Source organism: Ruditapes philippinarum, unplaced genomic scaffold (genome assembly GCF_026571515.1).
Source record: "Ruditapes philippinarum isolate M1 unplaced genomic scaffold, ASM2657151v2 ctg75_1_1_1_1, whole genome shotgun sequence".
Taxonomy (NCBI): Eukaryota; Metazoa; Mollusca; class Bivalvia; order Venerida; family Veneridae; genus Ruditapes; species Ruditapes philippinarum.
In genome coordinates, this window is record NW_026859947.1 from 163,956 (window position 1) to 182,857 (window position 18,902).

General features: G+C 31.0%; 1 protein-coding gene across 2 annotated transcripts; it reads right to left on the reverse strand.

The window, feature by feature from the left end:
- Window positions 1-426: 426 nt before the first annotated feature.
- LOC132758372 (uncharacterized protein MAL13P1.304-like) lies at window positions 427-12,405 on the reverse strand. Of its 2 annotated transcripts, none has more exons than XM_060749997.1 (7): window positions 11,911-12,405; window positions 7,157-9,717; window positions 4,947-6,853; window positions 3,489-4,545; window positions 3,148-3,213; window positions 2,840-2,947; window positions 427-2,398 (listed from the first exon to the last, which is right to left on the reverse strand). In XM_060749997.1, exons 1-7 carry the CDS (start codon window positions 11,940-11,942, stop codon window positions 2,355-2,357), a joined length of 5,775 nt encoding a protein of 1,924 aa, XP_060605980.1. In that variant the 5' UTR covers window positions 11,943-12,405; the 3' UTR covers window positions 427-2,354. The 2 variants fall into 2 exon arrangements, with proteins under 2 accessions (XP_060605980.1, XP_060605979.1); XM_060749996.1 differs by lacking the exon at window positions 11,911-12,405 and adding an exon at window positions 10,605-10,663.
- Between the last annotated feature and the right edge of the window lie 6,497 nt (window positions 12,406-18,902).

The following is an 18,902-nucleotide window of genomic DNA, read 5'->3' on the forward strand; positions in this document are numbered from 1 at the left end:
TTCTTTACAAATGTAAGGTAAAAAGCAAAAAAAAAAAATCGTGCCAGTTAAACAATTTAGTCCATTAACGACGTCTTTAAATATCCTCGCGGTTTAAACAAAATTTATATGCAAAAATCCCAAGTCTTGGAAATAAGCAATCATGGTTTCTTCTTCTCTGATATTTTTTTCTTCGATGGTACTATAAATTTTCAGCTGGTAGAAACTGATTAAGATCATGCTCGGATAATAACCCCAAACATAAAAGCATATTAATGTGATAATTTGGCACAATGATATCCATTTATAATGTTATTTTCATAGTGATGGATAAATAATGATATTTTTAATTGTGCAGGTGCCGTGAAGCGATAATATTGAAAAATATCGTTCGTAACGACTTCCATAGATTGACATACTGGGGAGTAAAGAAAGACAAACGCAGAAAACATGTAGTATATTTAATATAAATTCTAACGTTCTAATCACTAAGATGCAAAAATATGGATAATAAAAATTGATTTTAACAAATATATTCCGGCAAATCTACTGTCTATGTATAGGTTAGAACTCGTATAGAAACATTTCTGTATAGAAACATTTCTACGATACCGAATTAGATGTTGACCTGTGAGAAAAAGGAAACAATTAAACTTAAATTTGTTGCACATGCGGAATGTAAGCTATTAATTCTATTTTCTTTACCGTACATTCACATTTTACCAGCACAATGTGAATCTATAAACAACCTCATAAGATGAAAACTTAGGACAACGTCTAAATAATGACTGGTGTAATATTATTGTACTCAATTTTAAAACCCTTATAATGCAATACAAACTAGCTAGCATAAAACCCGTCACAAATCTAGGCTACATAAAAACTACATTGATGTTTATGATATCATAGAAGCTGTAAGGATGTGCCTCACGATAACAACAATTTGATGATTTACATCTGGCTTAAACACGCTGGGTAAAAATATCAGCAGTGCATAATTATGAGGTCAATGTGTCTTATTTAACAAATATATAGCTGCCTTTTAAAAATGTTCATGATATTGATTACTTAATAATAAACAGTTTGACTTAAAATCATCCAATAAATCCGATATAATTGATGCAATTGCTTACGATAAAACGTGCTGCAGGTTTATCTTACAATGCTTTCATGTTTTAAGTACAATGTACATGTATTTACATATGTAAAACTGTAGAACTTGAAGAGGTTAAAAAATATCATAGTAAATGATTCAACAAATAATAAAGGTAATTATCAAGGTAAATAAACCGATACCTATGTATTTATTAAAAGTAAAACTATTTTGTATGAAATAATACAATTCTGTCTTCATAAAAAAACATTCGGACTAGCGGTATTTCGAAAAAGACAAATATCTTTTATTTAAAAACAAAACAAAACCCAAACCTATATATAATAATCTTATAAACATATTTAAGAAATGTAATGTATACAGTGAACACAATATTTTGACTATGTCTTTCATTTAAAACGGAACAGCTTTACCATTATTGGTTTAGAAGTACACTGAAACTTTCTGCTTTGTTTTGATTATAAGTACTAATTAAAACACCAGGTATAAACGTTATAAAGAGATACGTTGAACACTGAACAATAAATACACCGTCACCACTTTACAAAACAATATTTAAAGAAAAATGTACATAAATGGTCTCAATATACCCTAATAATTACACCTTCACCATATATAAAGACAAATGTACATGTGGTCTCAATATACCAGGGTTGTTTTTCTTCCATTACATAAGCTAGTATACATGTATATCAAATCTTTCACGTCTTTTTTTTTTAATATTTCATCTCTGAAGATAATCTTTGCCGACCATATCCTTTTGTAACTTTAGATGTTTTTGATAAGGTTCTAGCTTTTCTGTTGGTAATAGCTTTATATTGTTGATAAACCTTCTGGCTAAAATGTTGGGATAAGCTTAAGTTTCTAGCTTTGGTGTCTGGCTTCATGAAGTTTTCACCTTCTATGTTGTTGAAATCAGTTATAGTCTGGTTTTGATGTTGTTGATGAACGTTTTAGCTTTGTTTTGATGATACACAGTCTAGGTTTGATGTTGTAAATAAAACATTTTAGCTTTGACGTTGTCAGTAAGCGTTGATGTAATTGCTAAATGTTTTAGCTTTGATGCGTTGAAGAGCAGTCTAGCTCTGTTTCTAGCTTTGATGTTGTTTATAAATATTTTCATTCTTGAACCTTTGACGCTATCGATGGTCGTCCTTGCTTTGTTGTTGTTGTTGTTTGTTGTTGTGCAGAAAGCTAAAACAGCTTTGATGACGTAATGGTTTGAACTCTTTACAGACTACATAACACTTCTGTTGTATGTCTACTTTTGACTTCGTTTAAGGTTACCCAAGTAATGAATTCTCTCTGAAACGATATCCTTTATAACTGAGATATATTTTGAATGATGAAAGCGGAATATTTTTTTGAAGCATCACAAAAAAGTTGAGCACATGGTCAAAACCCATTATGCCACACAGCTTCCGTGTACTTCAAATACAACAAGGTGTTATCTTTATTTTACAATTTAACTCTCCTGTTCCAATTAAAATACCTTCAATAACGTTAACTCTTTAAAAGCTGAAATCTTACAAATAATGTGTAAGAGTCAATTAAACTGTATCCTTACTTAAGTCATTAAACTAGCTTATAATCACTAGACTCTATGTCAGGATGATCATGTATGTTCAGTATGGAGTTTTCGTAACCTTTTCATATTCTTTCATTCATTGACTTATAAGATTATTTCCGACACTTAGTATTGTGTCTCTTACAAACATTCATTATAAACTTAATTAGGAAACCAACCTTCTGTATTTCTATGTCCACTACTTGACTGAAATGACTGTTGTTGTTGTTGATTTTGTTGTTGTTGAAAGTTGTTCGCGTATCGTTCTGTTCTCATACGTAAATATTCTAAAATGCATAAAGATGTAAACGTTAACCGCATACATGTACATAATTGGTAAAACAAATCGAATTAATTCATTGAAAACAACTTATTTAAATAAATGTTATCATTAATAATATCGCGATTCCATAAAGTTATCGAAATTAAAATAAATTACTTATTGTACCGTAAATATTTGTTTTGTAAATAAAAAAAAATAGCAAACCTTTATTAACGTACGCTAATCCTCTTAATTCGCTTTTCTTTGACAAAAGCAATAAGTCCAGTCCAACTGTAAAAATATAAGATGCCAATAAAAATAATGTAAGCATTCATTTCTTTTCTTTTAATTGTTTAAATAATGAACCGATTATTTAGAATGAAATGAATGTTAATCTATAAATGCTCAGTCATTGACTGTTTGCATGTAGAAGATCAAACAAATTTTAAAATGAAATAAATGTATTAAATACATATACCTCCATATACTGCTTGCAAATTTATTAAATTCATAACATCAGGTTTTATAATGGAATAATATGTAAAAAGGCTTTGTATTATACTTACAATCACCAGTGTTGATGTTGTCTAGGTCACAGAGTTCTCTATACAATTGGCATCGTCTTTCTTCTTTTGAAACTTCACGGAGAAGTTGTGTCTGTAAATCTTGGACATCAGTACCTGGATGTTTTGCATCCGGTCTTGAAACTGGTTTTGTTGTTTGCGGACTGGTATTCGGCCCAACTGGTTCCCGCACTCCAGGCATTTCAACTTGTGCATACGCCAATGTAAAGTTTTCTGGTGTCACCGCGTTATGATTAGTTATCGGTAGATTGCTACTCATAACTGGTGGTTTTGTCATGAAATTGTTGTTCGTGGCATCAGGATTAGTTTGACACATCAAATTAAATGGAGCTTGATTTATTTCTACACGAGTATTCCGATCCATCAATGGTGCTGTCAGTTGACTGTACATAGGCACGTTTGCAATAATAGGTGACAGAGCTGCACCATTTTTGCTCTGACTACTTGGTGCCGAGATATCACGATAACCATTTTCGAAGCATGGCTGATCTATCAACGGATTGTTTGACACAACTTCTTTTGCTGTAATATTTATGTCCAAGTGTTTGTCTGGCATGTTTGGCTTTTGTGCTCGTTCATTTGTTGTTTCTTTCAGATTGTGTTGGCTAAACTGTCCAGTTTGGCTTCTCATGACAGAATGATTCTGTGCTATAACATCATTTTGTTTAGAATTTATATTTGACGCCTTCCTTGTGACACTTTGATGTGTATCTAAATTACTAGACAAAGACGTCAACGTTTCTAAGTTTTGGACAGCTTGATTATGAACAGAAGCACTAGTTTCGTAAGTTTCTTCAGCACAATTTGAAGATGAGATAGACATATGTATTCCTTTGATAGTGCAATTTGCAGTTAATTGACTCTCATGATTTGATGTTCCATCAGGACTTTTATATATAACTTTAGATTTTGATGCTTTTAAAGTCCTTCCGCTATCGGACTGGGATGACGTTGACAAGCTTTGAGATGAGGTAGTTATTGTTGCAGACAAGTAAAACTGACTTCTTTTAACACTCTCCATAATTGGCTGTTGGGCATCCTAGAAAACAGAGTAAAAATAGATAATAAGACATACAAAGACGTCAATCGTTAATATTTAAATAAAACATACCTGAATAATAATTTCACTGTATCAATCTCCTTATTGATATGCAAATTCAAATAAAACTGAATATATAGACCACTTAAGATAAAGACCTCAATAAAAACATGGACTCTCGTTTAATTCATAGATTAGTTTAGTCAATAAGGAATATTAAGAATTTCAGCTTTCCATTCCATGAGCTTCATAATATGCCAGAAAAAGTTTGTCAAAGCCCTGTACATATAATTACCATATATAATGATTATAAACAGATTCAAAAAATACACTGATATAAAATTGAAATTATTTCATGGTCAAGGTTATGTCGAACATATGGTTATATACATCAAACTTACCCATTGCAAGATTCTCTTGGCACTCGGTAAATCCTCTTCATATGTATCATTTTCGTCTTGAGTAGAAGTGTCTGTTTGTTTCTGTGTTTTGGGTTTCCCTTTGACTAAATTTTGCATGTTGGTTTTAGCTAACTTTAACCATTCAGTAGATTTTGTGCAATGTATCTTTTCGGTTTCGTTCTGTGTCTTTTCATTATCTGATATAATTTCTTTGAGCGAGTTTGAGTTAATTTTTAATTGAGTTTCCTTATTTTCATCAGCTTTCTCCTCATCAAACTTCTTTCCAATTGTTTCAAGCTGAGCTGAAAACCTCTTTCGCTCTGTTTTTCTAAAACATCTAGTCGGAGACCTATTGGAGCCAGCTTCTTTTCCGGTTTCATCATTTTTTTCTATATCTGTGTTTGAGAAACTTAACATATCACCCTTAGAATCACTTTTAGAAAGGCTTTCTTTAGACGTTGGGGAATTTAAATGAGAAACTTGACTGTACCCTTCTGATTCATTTTTAGTTTCATTTTCTTTCCCCTCGTCAATGTTGCCAATAATCTCTGATTCACCATCTGAATTTGTTCTTCGAAATACTATGCTGTCATCACAATAGTCGACTTTCAAATCATTTTCATTAATTTCGATACTTCTTTTACTTGTTAAACTATTTTCAGTATCACCATCATCAATGTTGAAATCATTCATGAACACTGACCCAATCATTTCGATTGGTTCAATGTCATCCATGTCATCTTCAGATTCTGATACATTTTCGACTGCTTTTTCATTTAAAAACAATCCATTTGCTGTACATTTAGGATGTTTTTCATTTTCACCAAGTGGCTTCCGTTGTTCTTTCTGTATACCTTCACTTTCATCGTGATAATTCTTCCGAGTTTCACATGTGTCCGAATCTTCTCTTCCTATCAAAGTGTCATTGATCCAAATGTCTGGTTCTTTGTTCCAATTCTGTGAATGATTTTGTAATCCTTTATGATTTTGTTTTATGCCAGAAGCATTTTGATTTTCTTTGTCATTGTGTTCGGTTGAATTTTCTTCGACTGTACACTGAACTGTTTTCATTTCAACAGTGTTCTCACTTGGATTACTTAGATTCATTTCATCATTCTTCTTGTCAATCTTTTTATCATTATCATCTTCTTTTACATTCAAACATGTTCTATTGTTGTCTTTTGACAACATTTTTATCTCAGTTACAGTGTTAAGGATATTGTTGTTTGTTTCGTTGGTTTCAATAGCTATATTTTTCTTACCATTCACAGATTTAGTTTCGGCAGTTTCCATTGCATTTTCTTTCACAAAGAACAGTTTCGATTTCTCAATTTCTTGTACATTTAAGCCACCTTTAGTTTTAAGTTTAAAACATTTTTCAACGTTTTCTTTACTCATTTTCTTTTTTGCATCTCTGTCGCTGACCAGAGAAATTTTCCTATCTAACGTGCGATTAGTTCCAGTTTTATCATTCGAGCTGACGAGAAATTTGTCTTCCATTTTTTCAAAAATATTACCAATAGGAGACTTACATGCTGGACCATTGTATATGCTGGACTTGGCTTTTGTGTCACTTGGAAATACTTTAGGTTTTTTTGCATTAGACTCAATACTATTACTATTAAAGTGTGAAATCCTTCTTTTGTTTTTGTTAAATAGACTTTCCTTCACCCTTGGAACACTCTCTTCTTTCTCTGAATCTTCAACTTTTGAATTTCTACGATGAACACTATCACCTTCTTGAGCGCAAATTACTTCTACGTTTCCTTCTTTTGGATTTTGTTCATTTTGTATTTTAGGACATTCAGTTTGCTGTTCAGCTGGAACAGTTTTAATGACTTTGTGCTTGTCTTCAATGTGTTTTCCAAGTGGATAAAATACACCGTCACTTGGCTGGTTTTTCCTTCCTGTAAAAAAGCAGTTATATGAATAAATTTTGTAAAGTAATTGAGAGAACCAGGCATTCAGCTTAAAACATGATCGCAAGTAATAAAGATGACATACGTTTGTGTAATTATTTTTCATTTTAGCCATAAAGATGTGTTTCTTACATTTAAGACACTATTTTTAAGTATCATAGTGATAGTTTTTCAATGTTAAGTAAAAAACTTAAGATACGAATTAGAATATGAGAAACTAACTATTTTTAGCATTCGATTTAAGATTTTTTTATTATAATATTTTTACTTAAAAATTGGGATTATACTTACCACTTAAAATTGCTGTTGCTGAGTGAACACCTCCATGGCGCTTTCTTGAATTGTTCTTACTTGATTCAATGTATGTTGTGTGCTTTGACTTGTTTTTAAGTGAAAGCTTTTGTCTGTCATGGCAGCCACTTTTATTCACAGTCGGGCAGCCATTTTTGTTATTAACAGAAGTACTTTGCTTGAATGCAAGCTTTTCATTTTTCTTTGCATTGTCTAAATTTCTAGAAGAAGACGAAAATGTTTCTTTGTCATCTTCAGACGATGAAATCGTTACTGAATGTCTTAGATTGTTTGATTCTGCATAATTTTTTGTTTTATATTGTGTTCCTATTGCATCAGATTGATCAGGTTGATTCTGGTGTTCTCCGAACCGGGCAAATGAAGGACCATTTTCAAAATAATACCTTTTGTTTTGTTTGCTTGATTGAGATGTATAAGGAGGAGGGGTAATCGGACGTTCAACAACTGCATTGTCGCGAGATTCTGGTTCACTTTTTTCTTGACCTGTTTTCTTTCTTTTTAATTCACTGCCATTGGTTTTAATTGGAAATAAGTTTTGATTTCCGCATGATGAAGAAAATGTCTTCGGTTCAATGTAATTCTGATCTTTGACAAACGTTTCATTCTTATTTGTCAGTATCACCTTTTCCAACGTCCCTCCTTTCACATTTACTTTGTTTTCAACTTTTTCGCTAGGATTGTCATCGTGTACATTATGTGAAGAGTTAGGCGACTCGTCATTTTTTATATCTAAGTAATCATTCACTTGAACTTCATTGATATGTCTGTTTATTTTGTTTTGTTCAAAATTTGTATTATCTTTTCCAGTCCTTTTAGGAATTTCAATGGTTTCACTTGATTTCATTGCATTAGGCTTTGTCATATCTTTGCAAACTTCAACACTTGACATTTTGTCACATTCACCTTCCCCACTTTCCATTACTTCTTTGCTTACGTCCGTTACTTGGCCTTTATTTTTTGGCAAGATAACATTTTTTGAATCTTTGCCGTCCATTTCACTTTCAATATCAGAATTATTATCAACTAATGACTTGCTTGCCAATGACACAATTTTTTGTATCATGTTGTTTTCACAAATGAAACTGCTTTTTGTAAGTCGTAATGTTTCTCCAAGCTTATCAACCGATTCTCTTTTTCCTTGCTTAATTGATTTAATTTTACATGGTACTGTAACATCTTCGTATACTTCAGTATCGGTTTTAGCATTTGTTGTACCTTTGAGGTCGTTTGTTTTTTCATTGCTTAAATTTAGTGTATTGTTTTTTTCTGGATTAGTTTCAGGGAGGTTGGAATCATTTTCTTTACGTGTATTGTTTTCAAATCTTACCAAGTTTGTTTCCTTTTTTAAACAGTCAACATCTTTATTGTCACCTGTGCTCAGCGTTTTATCAGAGGTTACTCTATTGAAGAATTTGCATGTGTCTTGAACATAAGAATGTCGTTCATTCTTTTCTGCTTTCAGATCCTCCACTGGGAATTTTTTTAAACGTTCTTGCTTAAGCTCTTCGAGACAAGTGTTGGATGCAACAACATCTTTAACGTCTGTGTAATTACCTTTGCTTTCTCTTTCTTGCTTTATTTTACTTTCTTCTGATTGTCTCCGTTTTTGCTTTTTTGTTCTCCTTGCCCTTTCGTTTAAACTATCATTGCCAGTATCAATTTCACCTTCTTCCAAGTCATCTGTCAAACAGCCTTCTTCATTGTCGCCTTCACTCTCAGCCTCCTCCCTCCGCTGGCTAAATTCATCATTTGATATTGGTGGTATTGTAAGTTTTTTCCCCAAACTTACTCCATTGCTATTTTCATGTTTTTTACCAGTGGGTTTTCTCCATGTATACCGATTTTTGTTTATGAAATAACTGGGAAAGAATTTTTTCTTCTTGTGATATTTTGTCCATGGCACTGGTGCCCGACTGTTTCTGTGAAATTTTGTCACCACTGGTGTTCTACTGTTTCTATGATCTCTATTATAATATCTTTCATCTGGTTGATCTTCATTCTGTCTTCTGTTCTCCCTTTGAAATGAATTTCCTTTATTTAAAAAATCACTTTTGTTTGCAGGTGACTTCGAATGTCTTCTTTTCTCTTTTATCCTTCGTTTTTTTCTAGAATGAGTACTTTCTGAACTTCTTGACCGGGAACCACGTCGACGCCTTTGCGGTGAGTGAGACCTCTTGCGTTTATCCCGCAAACGATCATGATTATCTTCTTTTCTCGGTGGCGTATACCTTTGATAATTTGGATTATTCTTATTTTCTTTATTATCATGGTATGACTTTTGTCTCGAATCGTAAGATGAGTCATAGTTCCAAGCCTGTGAAGGCGGGTGTTGTCGATGCTGTACATGCTGGAACTGCGCATATCTTGCATTCTGGTCAGTATTATACCGACGATCCTGGGGATGGTAGCCTGATTGGAATCTAGATGGCTGCTGTTTATGAAACATATTATCTCTTTCAAAACGATCCCTCTCATTAAATCCTCTATACTGTTTTCCATCCGCTGGCCATCTTTTGAAACCATTATGTCCTCCTCTCGACCTGTCAGTACAATAATATTTTATTTATTGCTTATTCTATGAAAAAATTAAACAAATGTGTTGATTAATTACTGCTATAATCAACCGATTGGGCGTTTAAAAAACTTTTTTCTTAGTACGAGTAGATCGGTCAACCACTAGTTTACAATGTAAGCTGTGCTCGGAATTATTAAGGTAATATACATAACATTTCTACCGATGTGCCATCAAGATCAACTTAGTAATTCAGTACTATAAAACTTTTTTCCAGCCCTCTTGAAAACTAATCACATTTTTATTTATTTCTATATATTTTCATACATTTTTTTCATATAAATTATGGTACTAGAAATCTATTTTGAAATCGTTTTCATAAAAGCTTAAGTTGTAAGTAAAAGGGTGGGACAGGTCCTATTTAAAGAAATTAAACAGGTAACAGTATGATGCACATGACATCTTGTAAAAATTATATGAGAAATACTTTTGAGCATTTCATTTATTTCTGAATTTAATATTATAAAAATATATCTGTTAAAACTACTACTACAAGAGAAAAAGAATTTTAAATGAAAGAATATGATATTAAAGGCAATAACTTAGACAGGTTTAAACTGAATAAATTCTTTTTTGAATATATTCGAAAAAATAATATATTATGTATTCATTTATTTTAAAAAAATACTGTTCCGAAAATTGCTTTTTGTTCTTCAGGGAAACACCTGCGACCGTATACATGCACTTATATCAATACAAAAGTTAAGTAAAACAAAATTACAAGGATGACAGAAGGGGGAGACTGCGTTTCCAAGAAATACATGCACGAAAATCCCATTCCAAAATCGAATATCCACAGATATTCATGATAAAATATAAGCAGCTAACACCCTATCTATAACAAGCAAATTATACCAGTTTGAATTCTGCCAATTTGACCTCTTTGGCATAAAGTGGCCATAAAATCCTGCATTTTCAAACCTGCAATTTTTTTTTTTAAAAATGATGTCCAGATGAGATGTTTCATGATTCGCAGAAATTCTGATAATATAATTTTACGCCACGATAACTTTTCTTAAAGTTTATTCATCAAACGACTAATATCATTTACAATGTATAACTATGGAAAAATAATGATTTATTTAGGTCTGTCAATGACCCTTGACAATATACATCGATTTATAACCTTTTTAAGTATACAATATTTATATCTATGCTTACTTTTGGAAATTGGTGGAGATTTTGATTAATATATAATGATAAAAAAAATAAAAGAAAAAAAAATAAAGAAAGACAACAAGTTACATAATTGAAACATTTTGAATAAAAAGGAAAGTAAAACATTGTAATGAAATGTCAAGTTCGGAAACTGTTCAAAATTCCTTTAAGATATATTAAATAATGTACTTGTGGTATGTTTAGCTGTTTAAATACAAAATGTGAAAAGGCCAGATACCCTTTGGGTTTCATGTCAATGAACTCTATACGCTCACGTTAGCATAAGAGACTGGGATACAAGTATTTATAAAAGGAAGATATTCTGCAGATAAGGTGCAAACTGCTATAAATCTTTTTCAAATCTTTAGCAGTATTTACGCTTATCGCATAGTGTATGCTGGTGAATAAAAACAGCATGTTGCTTATTGATAACTTTTCTGGCTGGGAACCAAGATGTTTGTCTGTATTTCAATGTGGTTTATTAGAGTTAACTCATAATATAGAGTAAATATATTGAGGTGAAAGTTATCAAATTACCACGCTATACAGGGTTTACGCTTCATATATTTGTACTTGAGTATGTATCCCTGGCTTTATATGAGTAATCTGGTATGACCAGATAATTAAGTAGTAATATTTTCTTATACTGTCTATATATTTTTCTTCTTCATACAATCAGTTTCAATCTTATATATATGATTTTATTAAGGTTTTAAAATCAAAATAAAATTCCCAGAGATATAATTTATGTTTATTATAAATGCTGCCTTATTAAACAAAAACAAAAAAATAAAACGAAAAAAGAAATAAACGAGTTTTTTAAGTTATCCCCACTTCTATATCCTTATTTATAAATGGTGGGGGCAGTCACTCTTATTCTTCTTAAACGTAATCCCTACAAGTAAACTGACAGTTAAAACAGCTTACAATGAAAACACATTTATTCCGTATATTAAAAATATCTAATACTGTTAAATGTTATGAACTTTTTATATATACTTACATTGTTGTTTTCCTTCGGAAATTTGTAAACATTAAATAGCGATGAACTTGCTGTTTTAAACAAGTCGATCCTTTCCATGTACTAACACTGTACACAAAAAGCTAAGCTGATAGCTTTAACAATTCTCTACGTTTATGTTTTCATCCACTACGCGAGCATTCTCATAGCGTATAAATCCAATATTTCTTTCCATGCACAAAAAGCTAAGCTGATAGCTACGTTTACTTTATGGTAGTTTATGTTTTAACATCAGCTTTACATCCACTACGCGAGCATTCTCGTAGCGTATCTTATTTATAAATCCAATACACTGCTCGCCTATTTCACTACTAAACACTTTAGCCCGCGAAACGTTGTATTTATACTGAATGTTCACGTGACCTGTCAAAAAGAAACGAATGGTATATTAGTCATGCTTTAAAGTTTGGAAACAGTCCAAAATGCCTCGAGCTAGGCGATGCCACGATAAATGTTTGTAATGCACGATAAATTTGTGTCGATGTGTGCTTTAATACTAGTTTTATCGTGTAGCACAGGAAATGGGTACTCTTCACCACGCGCTATCATGCAGACGTTGTTTTGATTGACAGGAAATGCATAATTATGTCATATCAGAAGATACTAAAAACATCTTAATTTAGACAGGTTTATCTGTTGGTGATTTATTTTTTATGTGTTGATTTTACATAGACGTTGAGTTAAACGTAAATAGTATACAGAGGTGCGGCTGTGTTTATACTGAAAATGTCCTCATTAATTTTATTATAATTTATTCAGACTACTTTAATATGAAACTGTTCGACTGACTTGATAGGTGTAAAATGTTTATTAAAGCAATAAGACTACTCTAAGTTTTGGGTAAGAAAATTTATATTGAAAACCCCTGCTTATAGGTACGAAATTTGAAGATCCATTTATCAATATTATATAATATTCTATGATATCTAAGAATCTAATTCAAGATTTGCAATAGCTTTAAGAACTATTATTTTCAAGGGGACATAAGGATTCCAATATTTATAGTATGTTCAAGATAAGGAATTTCAAGATAGACGATTTCTAATATAACAAATTTAAAGATATAAGAGTTCTAATATCTATAGTATGTTCAAGATCAAGGAATTTCAAGATTCTTGATTTTTAAGAAACATGTATTACAATTTCACAATCTAATATTTTAAATTAAGACAGCAGGCAAATGGCGAAACTATCTAAATTGAGGCCTGTTTCAAACATACAAACAAATTATAACAAATTGTAATCTTGTTCTCACAATTTTTTTAATAAAAAAAAAGCAAAAAATAGAATAGAATAAAAAAAAAATAATGGAGTAAAAGAAATGAAATACACAACTTTAATCAAAAGAAGAAAACATGCGTAGAAACACACCCAGTAATGTGCCTCTGTGTAAATTTGGGTATCTTGTAAAAAAAGATTTTTTTTAACAGAGTAACTTTAAATAAACAGATGTAGATCATTCTTTTAAAACCTTCAGTATACCATAATTGAAAGAATTATTGTCTTTTGAAGTCAGTCCAATTTGATTCTATTGTGTTGAAAACTTGTTAACAAAAATATGGTTGACATATTCACATATTGCACCAGAATTACAGGCATTCAGCACATCTATCTCGGGCCAGTAATGGCCAAAATATCATAAAATAATCTCCTATTTGAAGATCAAAAATAAAATTACCATCCAGCAGTTATTATTTACATGTATATATGCCTTGATTCATGCTAAAAACCTGTTTTGATGTTTATATGAAACAAAAGATGAAGCATATTTAAAGACTTTTGTGGCAAAATAAATGTGTCAATCATATGTTATTAAATAGCGGGATCGGGTTCAAATCCCAAAAATTTCTTTTTCTTTTAAATATTTAAATTTATATAGAAGTCACCATTCATTAATCAGTAAGCATCTTTTAAGGTATTTTGCATTGTCTTTTTACTTTTTTAAGGATGAATTAGCAATGAATGCCAGAAAAATGGAAAGCATTCAGATTTAGCATATATAAATATATGTTAAAAATATGCCCAAAAGTACTTTATTTTTTACAGTAAAATGTGTCCAGAAATGACTCAGCACTGTCGATGGGGTAGGTATGGGAAGGTGTGTTAAAACTGTAATGATGGGGTGGATATCATCTCTGGGCATGTGAAACATTAAACAATAGCTTCAGGTATATTTGCATATTTATATATGTTATTTGCACTTTGAAACATTTTTGATTATCTGCAAAGATTTCGTGTCCTAAAATTCTTTTATGCAAAATATTGGTTTAATTCATACAATCAACACTTGTGAGGAAAAAAAGCTTTACAAATATAATTATTTCACAGTGCCCAACAAAACAGGTACAAATTTACAAGTCTAAACATGCAAACATTACTTTAAACAGGAAGATATATTACCACTGATATAATACATACAAACAAATATTTGCTTTTGTTCTTTGTTTGTTAACATGTACATGTGTGACAAACACAAAAATCAGTTTATCTTTTACTAATCACATCTTGTTTACTAACTGATTAACTTTTACTCAAACCAAAAGATTTTTCTCACCAGAGCCTTTTACTAATCACATCTTGTTTACTAACTGATCAAGTTTTACTCAAACCAAAAGATCTTTTCTCACCAGCGCCTTTTACTAATCACATCTTGTTTACTAACTGATCAAGTTTTACTCAAACCATAAGATCTTTTCTCACCAGAGCCTTTTACTAATCACATTTTTTTTACTAACTGATCAAGTTTTACTCAAACCAAAAGATCTTTTCTCACCAGAGCCTTTTACTAATCACATCTTGTTTACTGACTGATCAAGTTTTACTCAAACCAAAAGATCTTTTCTCACCAGAGCCTTTTACTAATCACATCTTGTTTACTAACTGATCAAGTTTTACTCAAACCAAAAGATCTTTTCTCACTGAGAGCCTTTTACTAATCACATCTTCTTTACTGACTAATCAAGCCTTACTCAAACTATTAGATCTTTTCTCACTAGAGTACATGTATTATTTAATCATATTTATTTTAATCAGTTAATCGGTTTCAAAGTTAATTTGATTATCTCAGTATGCATACAAATACATGTACACAAGAAAAAAAATCATGAAATATTCATGATTATAATTTATTCCATATATATAAAGGCCTGTGCCTTAATACTTAGAGGTCTGATTGATCCTGCCATATATGGTACCCATTTAATTAACTTAAATTTTAAGCTGTATGCCTGAAGATGAGTCAAGATAATTCAAGAATATCCAAACTAATATAATATAATTTGTACTAAGATTTTAAGAAAAAGTATAAGATTCAAGTATTAATTTACATTTTTATGTGCAATCAGGGTCTTTCAAATGTTCTTGTGCAATGAATGACTGATTTTGCGATATTTATCACCATATTTCTACTGTGTTACTAATGCAGTAAGGGTTATTTTTGAATATTTTGACCTCTTTTAGGTAATTTACATGGATTGTTAGTGCATATACATAACTTATATTTAAATAACTTTCTTTAACCACTGCACAATTTTTTACTTTTAAATACATTTTCAAAATGTTCATGAAAATTAGCAAGAATCTGGAGGCACTCCACTTTAAATAATCAGGAAAATAAATCACAATGTTTTCCCTTTAAACTGAAAATAACAAAGAATACAATAAATTGTACAGCTTAATTGTATATTTTGATTGACCTCTGTGGCCGAAAATAAATGTAAAAGCTGAGATAGGTCAGTAAATGGTTTTACAGTACTAGCTATGTCATCTGTCAACTCTTAACCTGTCAACCGGACAATTAAAGCAAGCCAAGTAGATGGTTTATTTAACTATAAAATAGGTTAACATTAATTAAGGAGGTCACTCAAGTGTCCCCTGCATGGTCCTAGAAAATATTACACAATTTATGACAGGTGACCTAGCTGTTACAACTTGCAAAATGTAACAATTTAACACTCCATCTCTGCTTTTCAAGACAGGTCTGAATCTGTTATTCAGATTATAATTGATTTATTGTTGTGTTAAGCTTATCAACATTCCACAATTTAAGTAATTCAAATGATATTATTATTTATGTAATTTTTCCCTAAGATTACTATTACAACATAAAGCTATTATATAACCTTATGCCATAGTGTTAATTCTTACAATAAAGCTATTTCATAATCTTATCTGGGAGTGTTAATTCTTATAATAAAGACCTTCAAGTGTATAAGATACTTATCTTCATTCTTAACAATGTACATTAGTTACTATATCCCTGACACTTTAACAACCAATATCTGTTCAGACAAGACTGGAAAAGCATACTATAAGATATTTTGTTGTGATTTTGATTCTAGAATTACCACACATCACCATTCCCATAATTATTTCATTGATGTTTGCTCTATGTCTCAGCTCAATTGTATTAGTCTTGCATCTCTTTCATTAACTGATTACTGCTGGGGTCTTATGAGAAATTATTTGTGTGACAAAATGGTGGCAACTAAATCTACCCATGTAGCTATTGCGGACCTAGATCATGGTTTGCAGTGTTTTCTATTCAGTCAGCTCTTTCTTATTTTATAAATTTTCCCTGAAAATGAGAATGGTTTTCTGAGTCCATTTCTTTTATTTAGCATGATATGGGTTAAAACAAACACTAAAATCCATTCCTGTATATCTTGGTATGGGTATTACTAAATAAATAATTAATATGTTGTCATACTGACACTCAGTTGTCATAATGATGTCTTCATACAGCTGCATCTTCAAGCATTACCTCAGGTTATTGGAGCAGTGACCTAATGGTTAAGGTGTCTGCCCCTCAACTTGGTGTTGCAGGTTTTAACCATACATTTTCTCATATGTCACAGATACTGGTTAGCTCAAAGTTACTTGTTTAATAATCAAGCTTAAATAAATGTTAAAAAATAAACCTTAATTAGTATACAACCAATTATCTGTAAACTGACTGGATAAAAAAAATCTGGCCCCTTATAGGATTTGAACTTACAATGGTGAAGGGCAAATGATATGTGCAATCTGAGCAAGCTCTATACTACTTTAAATTTTCATCTTGATTCCCAAATATTGATAATAGTCATTCCAAAATGGAAGATGGACAAGTCCATATAAGAAATTCAGCAGGTAAAGGGTTAATATAAGCATTATAAAGTACTAGATTAATTATGTTCAGGTCCAATCTCATTAAAATGAGCTTTTCGCTCCATTACTCTACTCTGTGTCTAAAGGTCAAAATGAAGTGGCTTCAAATCAAATGCATTGTCATCAGATTCTATGTAGGTAAGGTAGTGGAGTTAGGATATGATTTTAATGAGATTGGTTCAGGCTTAATGGTAAATTAGTCCAGAATTTACAACTGATTGTACTGAAATCCCTTAAATTAGTAGTGGACTGTTCCAAATACAAAGCAGGAAAAGTCTATTACAAAAATCTGGCATGGAAAGTGGCACAATATTTGTTACAGGGTGAGAAAAATGTGCAGCCTGACTGGGATTTGAACCCAGGACCTCTGGAATACCCTACAATGGGCTATGCTGCGGCTAACAGATCCTCTCTCCCAGGCCAGTAAGTGAACATTTCAAGACCATGATATATTTTATATACATTTTAACATATACTGGTTTTATTAAGCATGTTATATATATTCTTAAAGTTGCTTGTCTCCAGATATGCCAAAATATTTCAAGTAAATCTAACTTGAGAAAAATGTACTAAGATTTTCAGAAAAGTAAAAAGATTCAAATTTCAAGTGATAATCTATATGTTATTTTTATTCATTGACTGGTTTTGCCATATTTATCACCATATTTCTAGTGTGTGTTATGCTAATGCAGTAAGGGCTATTTTTGCATATTTTGATCTCTTTTTGGTAATTTATGTAGATTGTATTTTGTGCTGTTTGCAATTTGTAAATAACTTTCTTAATGTTCACTTCAAAATATTTTACTCACAATTTTCATGAAAATAAGCATGAATCTGGAAGCATGCTGCTTTAATATTATCCTGTAGTTAAAATATAACTACCTTATCAAATAAGTTGATTAGCATTATTATTAAAGTAATTATTTCCAATATTATCAATGGTTTTTCGATATAGACATTTTCTCATGTTAATTTATGCTAATTTATGTTAATTTATGTTAATTTCATTTATTGTTAATCTATCCTAAGAAGATCAACAAAGGTTTTTACACACCATGGGGCTATTGAAACTAGCAAAACAAATTTGATAGTACAGAATTAATCAAATTCCATCACATTTTTGCATAATTTATGCAGAAAAAACACACCAGATTGGCACTATTTCCAAAACAATTCATTATTTTATTTGGCAGTAAACTACATACATGTATATAAGCAATATCAAAAATTAAAAAAATGATTTTCAAAATAAACAGTTGACATACAGTATGTTTTCTAATATAAAATATTATGTCCTTCCGCTAATTAACATTCATTCTTAGAGTAATACCATGACAGTAGCAGATAATCATAAATCCTCACCTTTGTATGCAGGGGGAAGTTTATTAGGGAATATAATAGTATATGCCATAAACATTTTTAATATAAAACTAAAACTGTACAGCATCAAAGTTTTTTTGTTTGTTTCCCATATTTCATTTAATCTTAAGTCTTCCATTATTTTGCTCAAAACCTAAATTTCTTACTCCGTATTTTTTTCTAATGTTTATTCTATTGATTCTTAGTGACACCTCTAATTTATTTGTGCTGATTGTTGCTTTCCTTATTTGCTTAGGACACTTGAAAATGATATATAGAGGATATTCAAGTTTTTTCTATAAATACATGATTTATTTTCATCGAGTGGTATGAAAATAAATATTTCATGAGTGGCGGTGAGTGAAATATGGTAATTTTCATGCCACAAGATGAAAATAAATCATGTATTTATAGAAAAAACTTGAATTTTCTGTTTATTATATACATTTTTCTCTTTTTTGCGATAA

Excerpts from the sequence above, each read along its gene's own strand:
- LOC132758372 (XM_060749996.1), bottom strand. The coding sequence starts at position 10,639 with ATGCCAAAGAGGTCAAATTGGCAGAATTCAAACTG. Across the intron at positions 6,854-7,156 it reads AGCAACAGCAATTTTAAGTG|GAAGGAAAAACCAGCCAAGT; the intron begins GTAAGTATAATC and ends GCTTTTTTACAG. Across the intron at positions 2,948-3,147 it reads ATTAGCGTACGTTAATAAAG|AATATTTACGTATGAGAACA; the intron begins GTTTGCTATTTT and ends TATGCATTTTAG.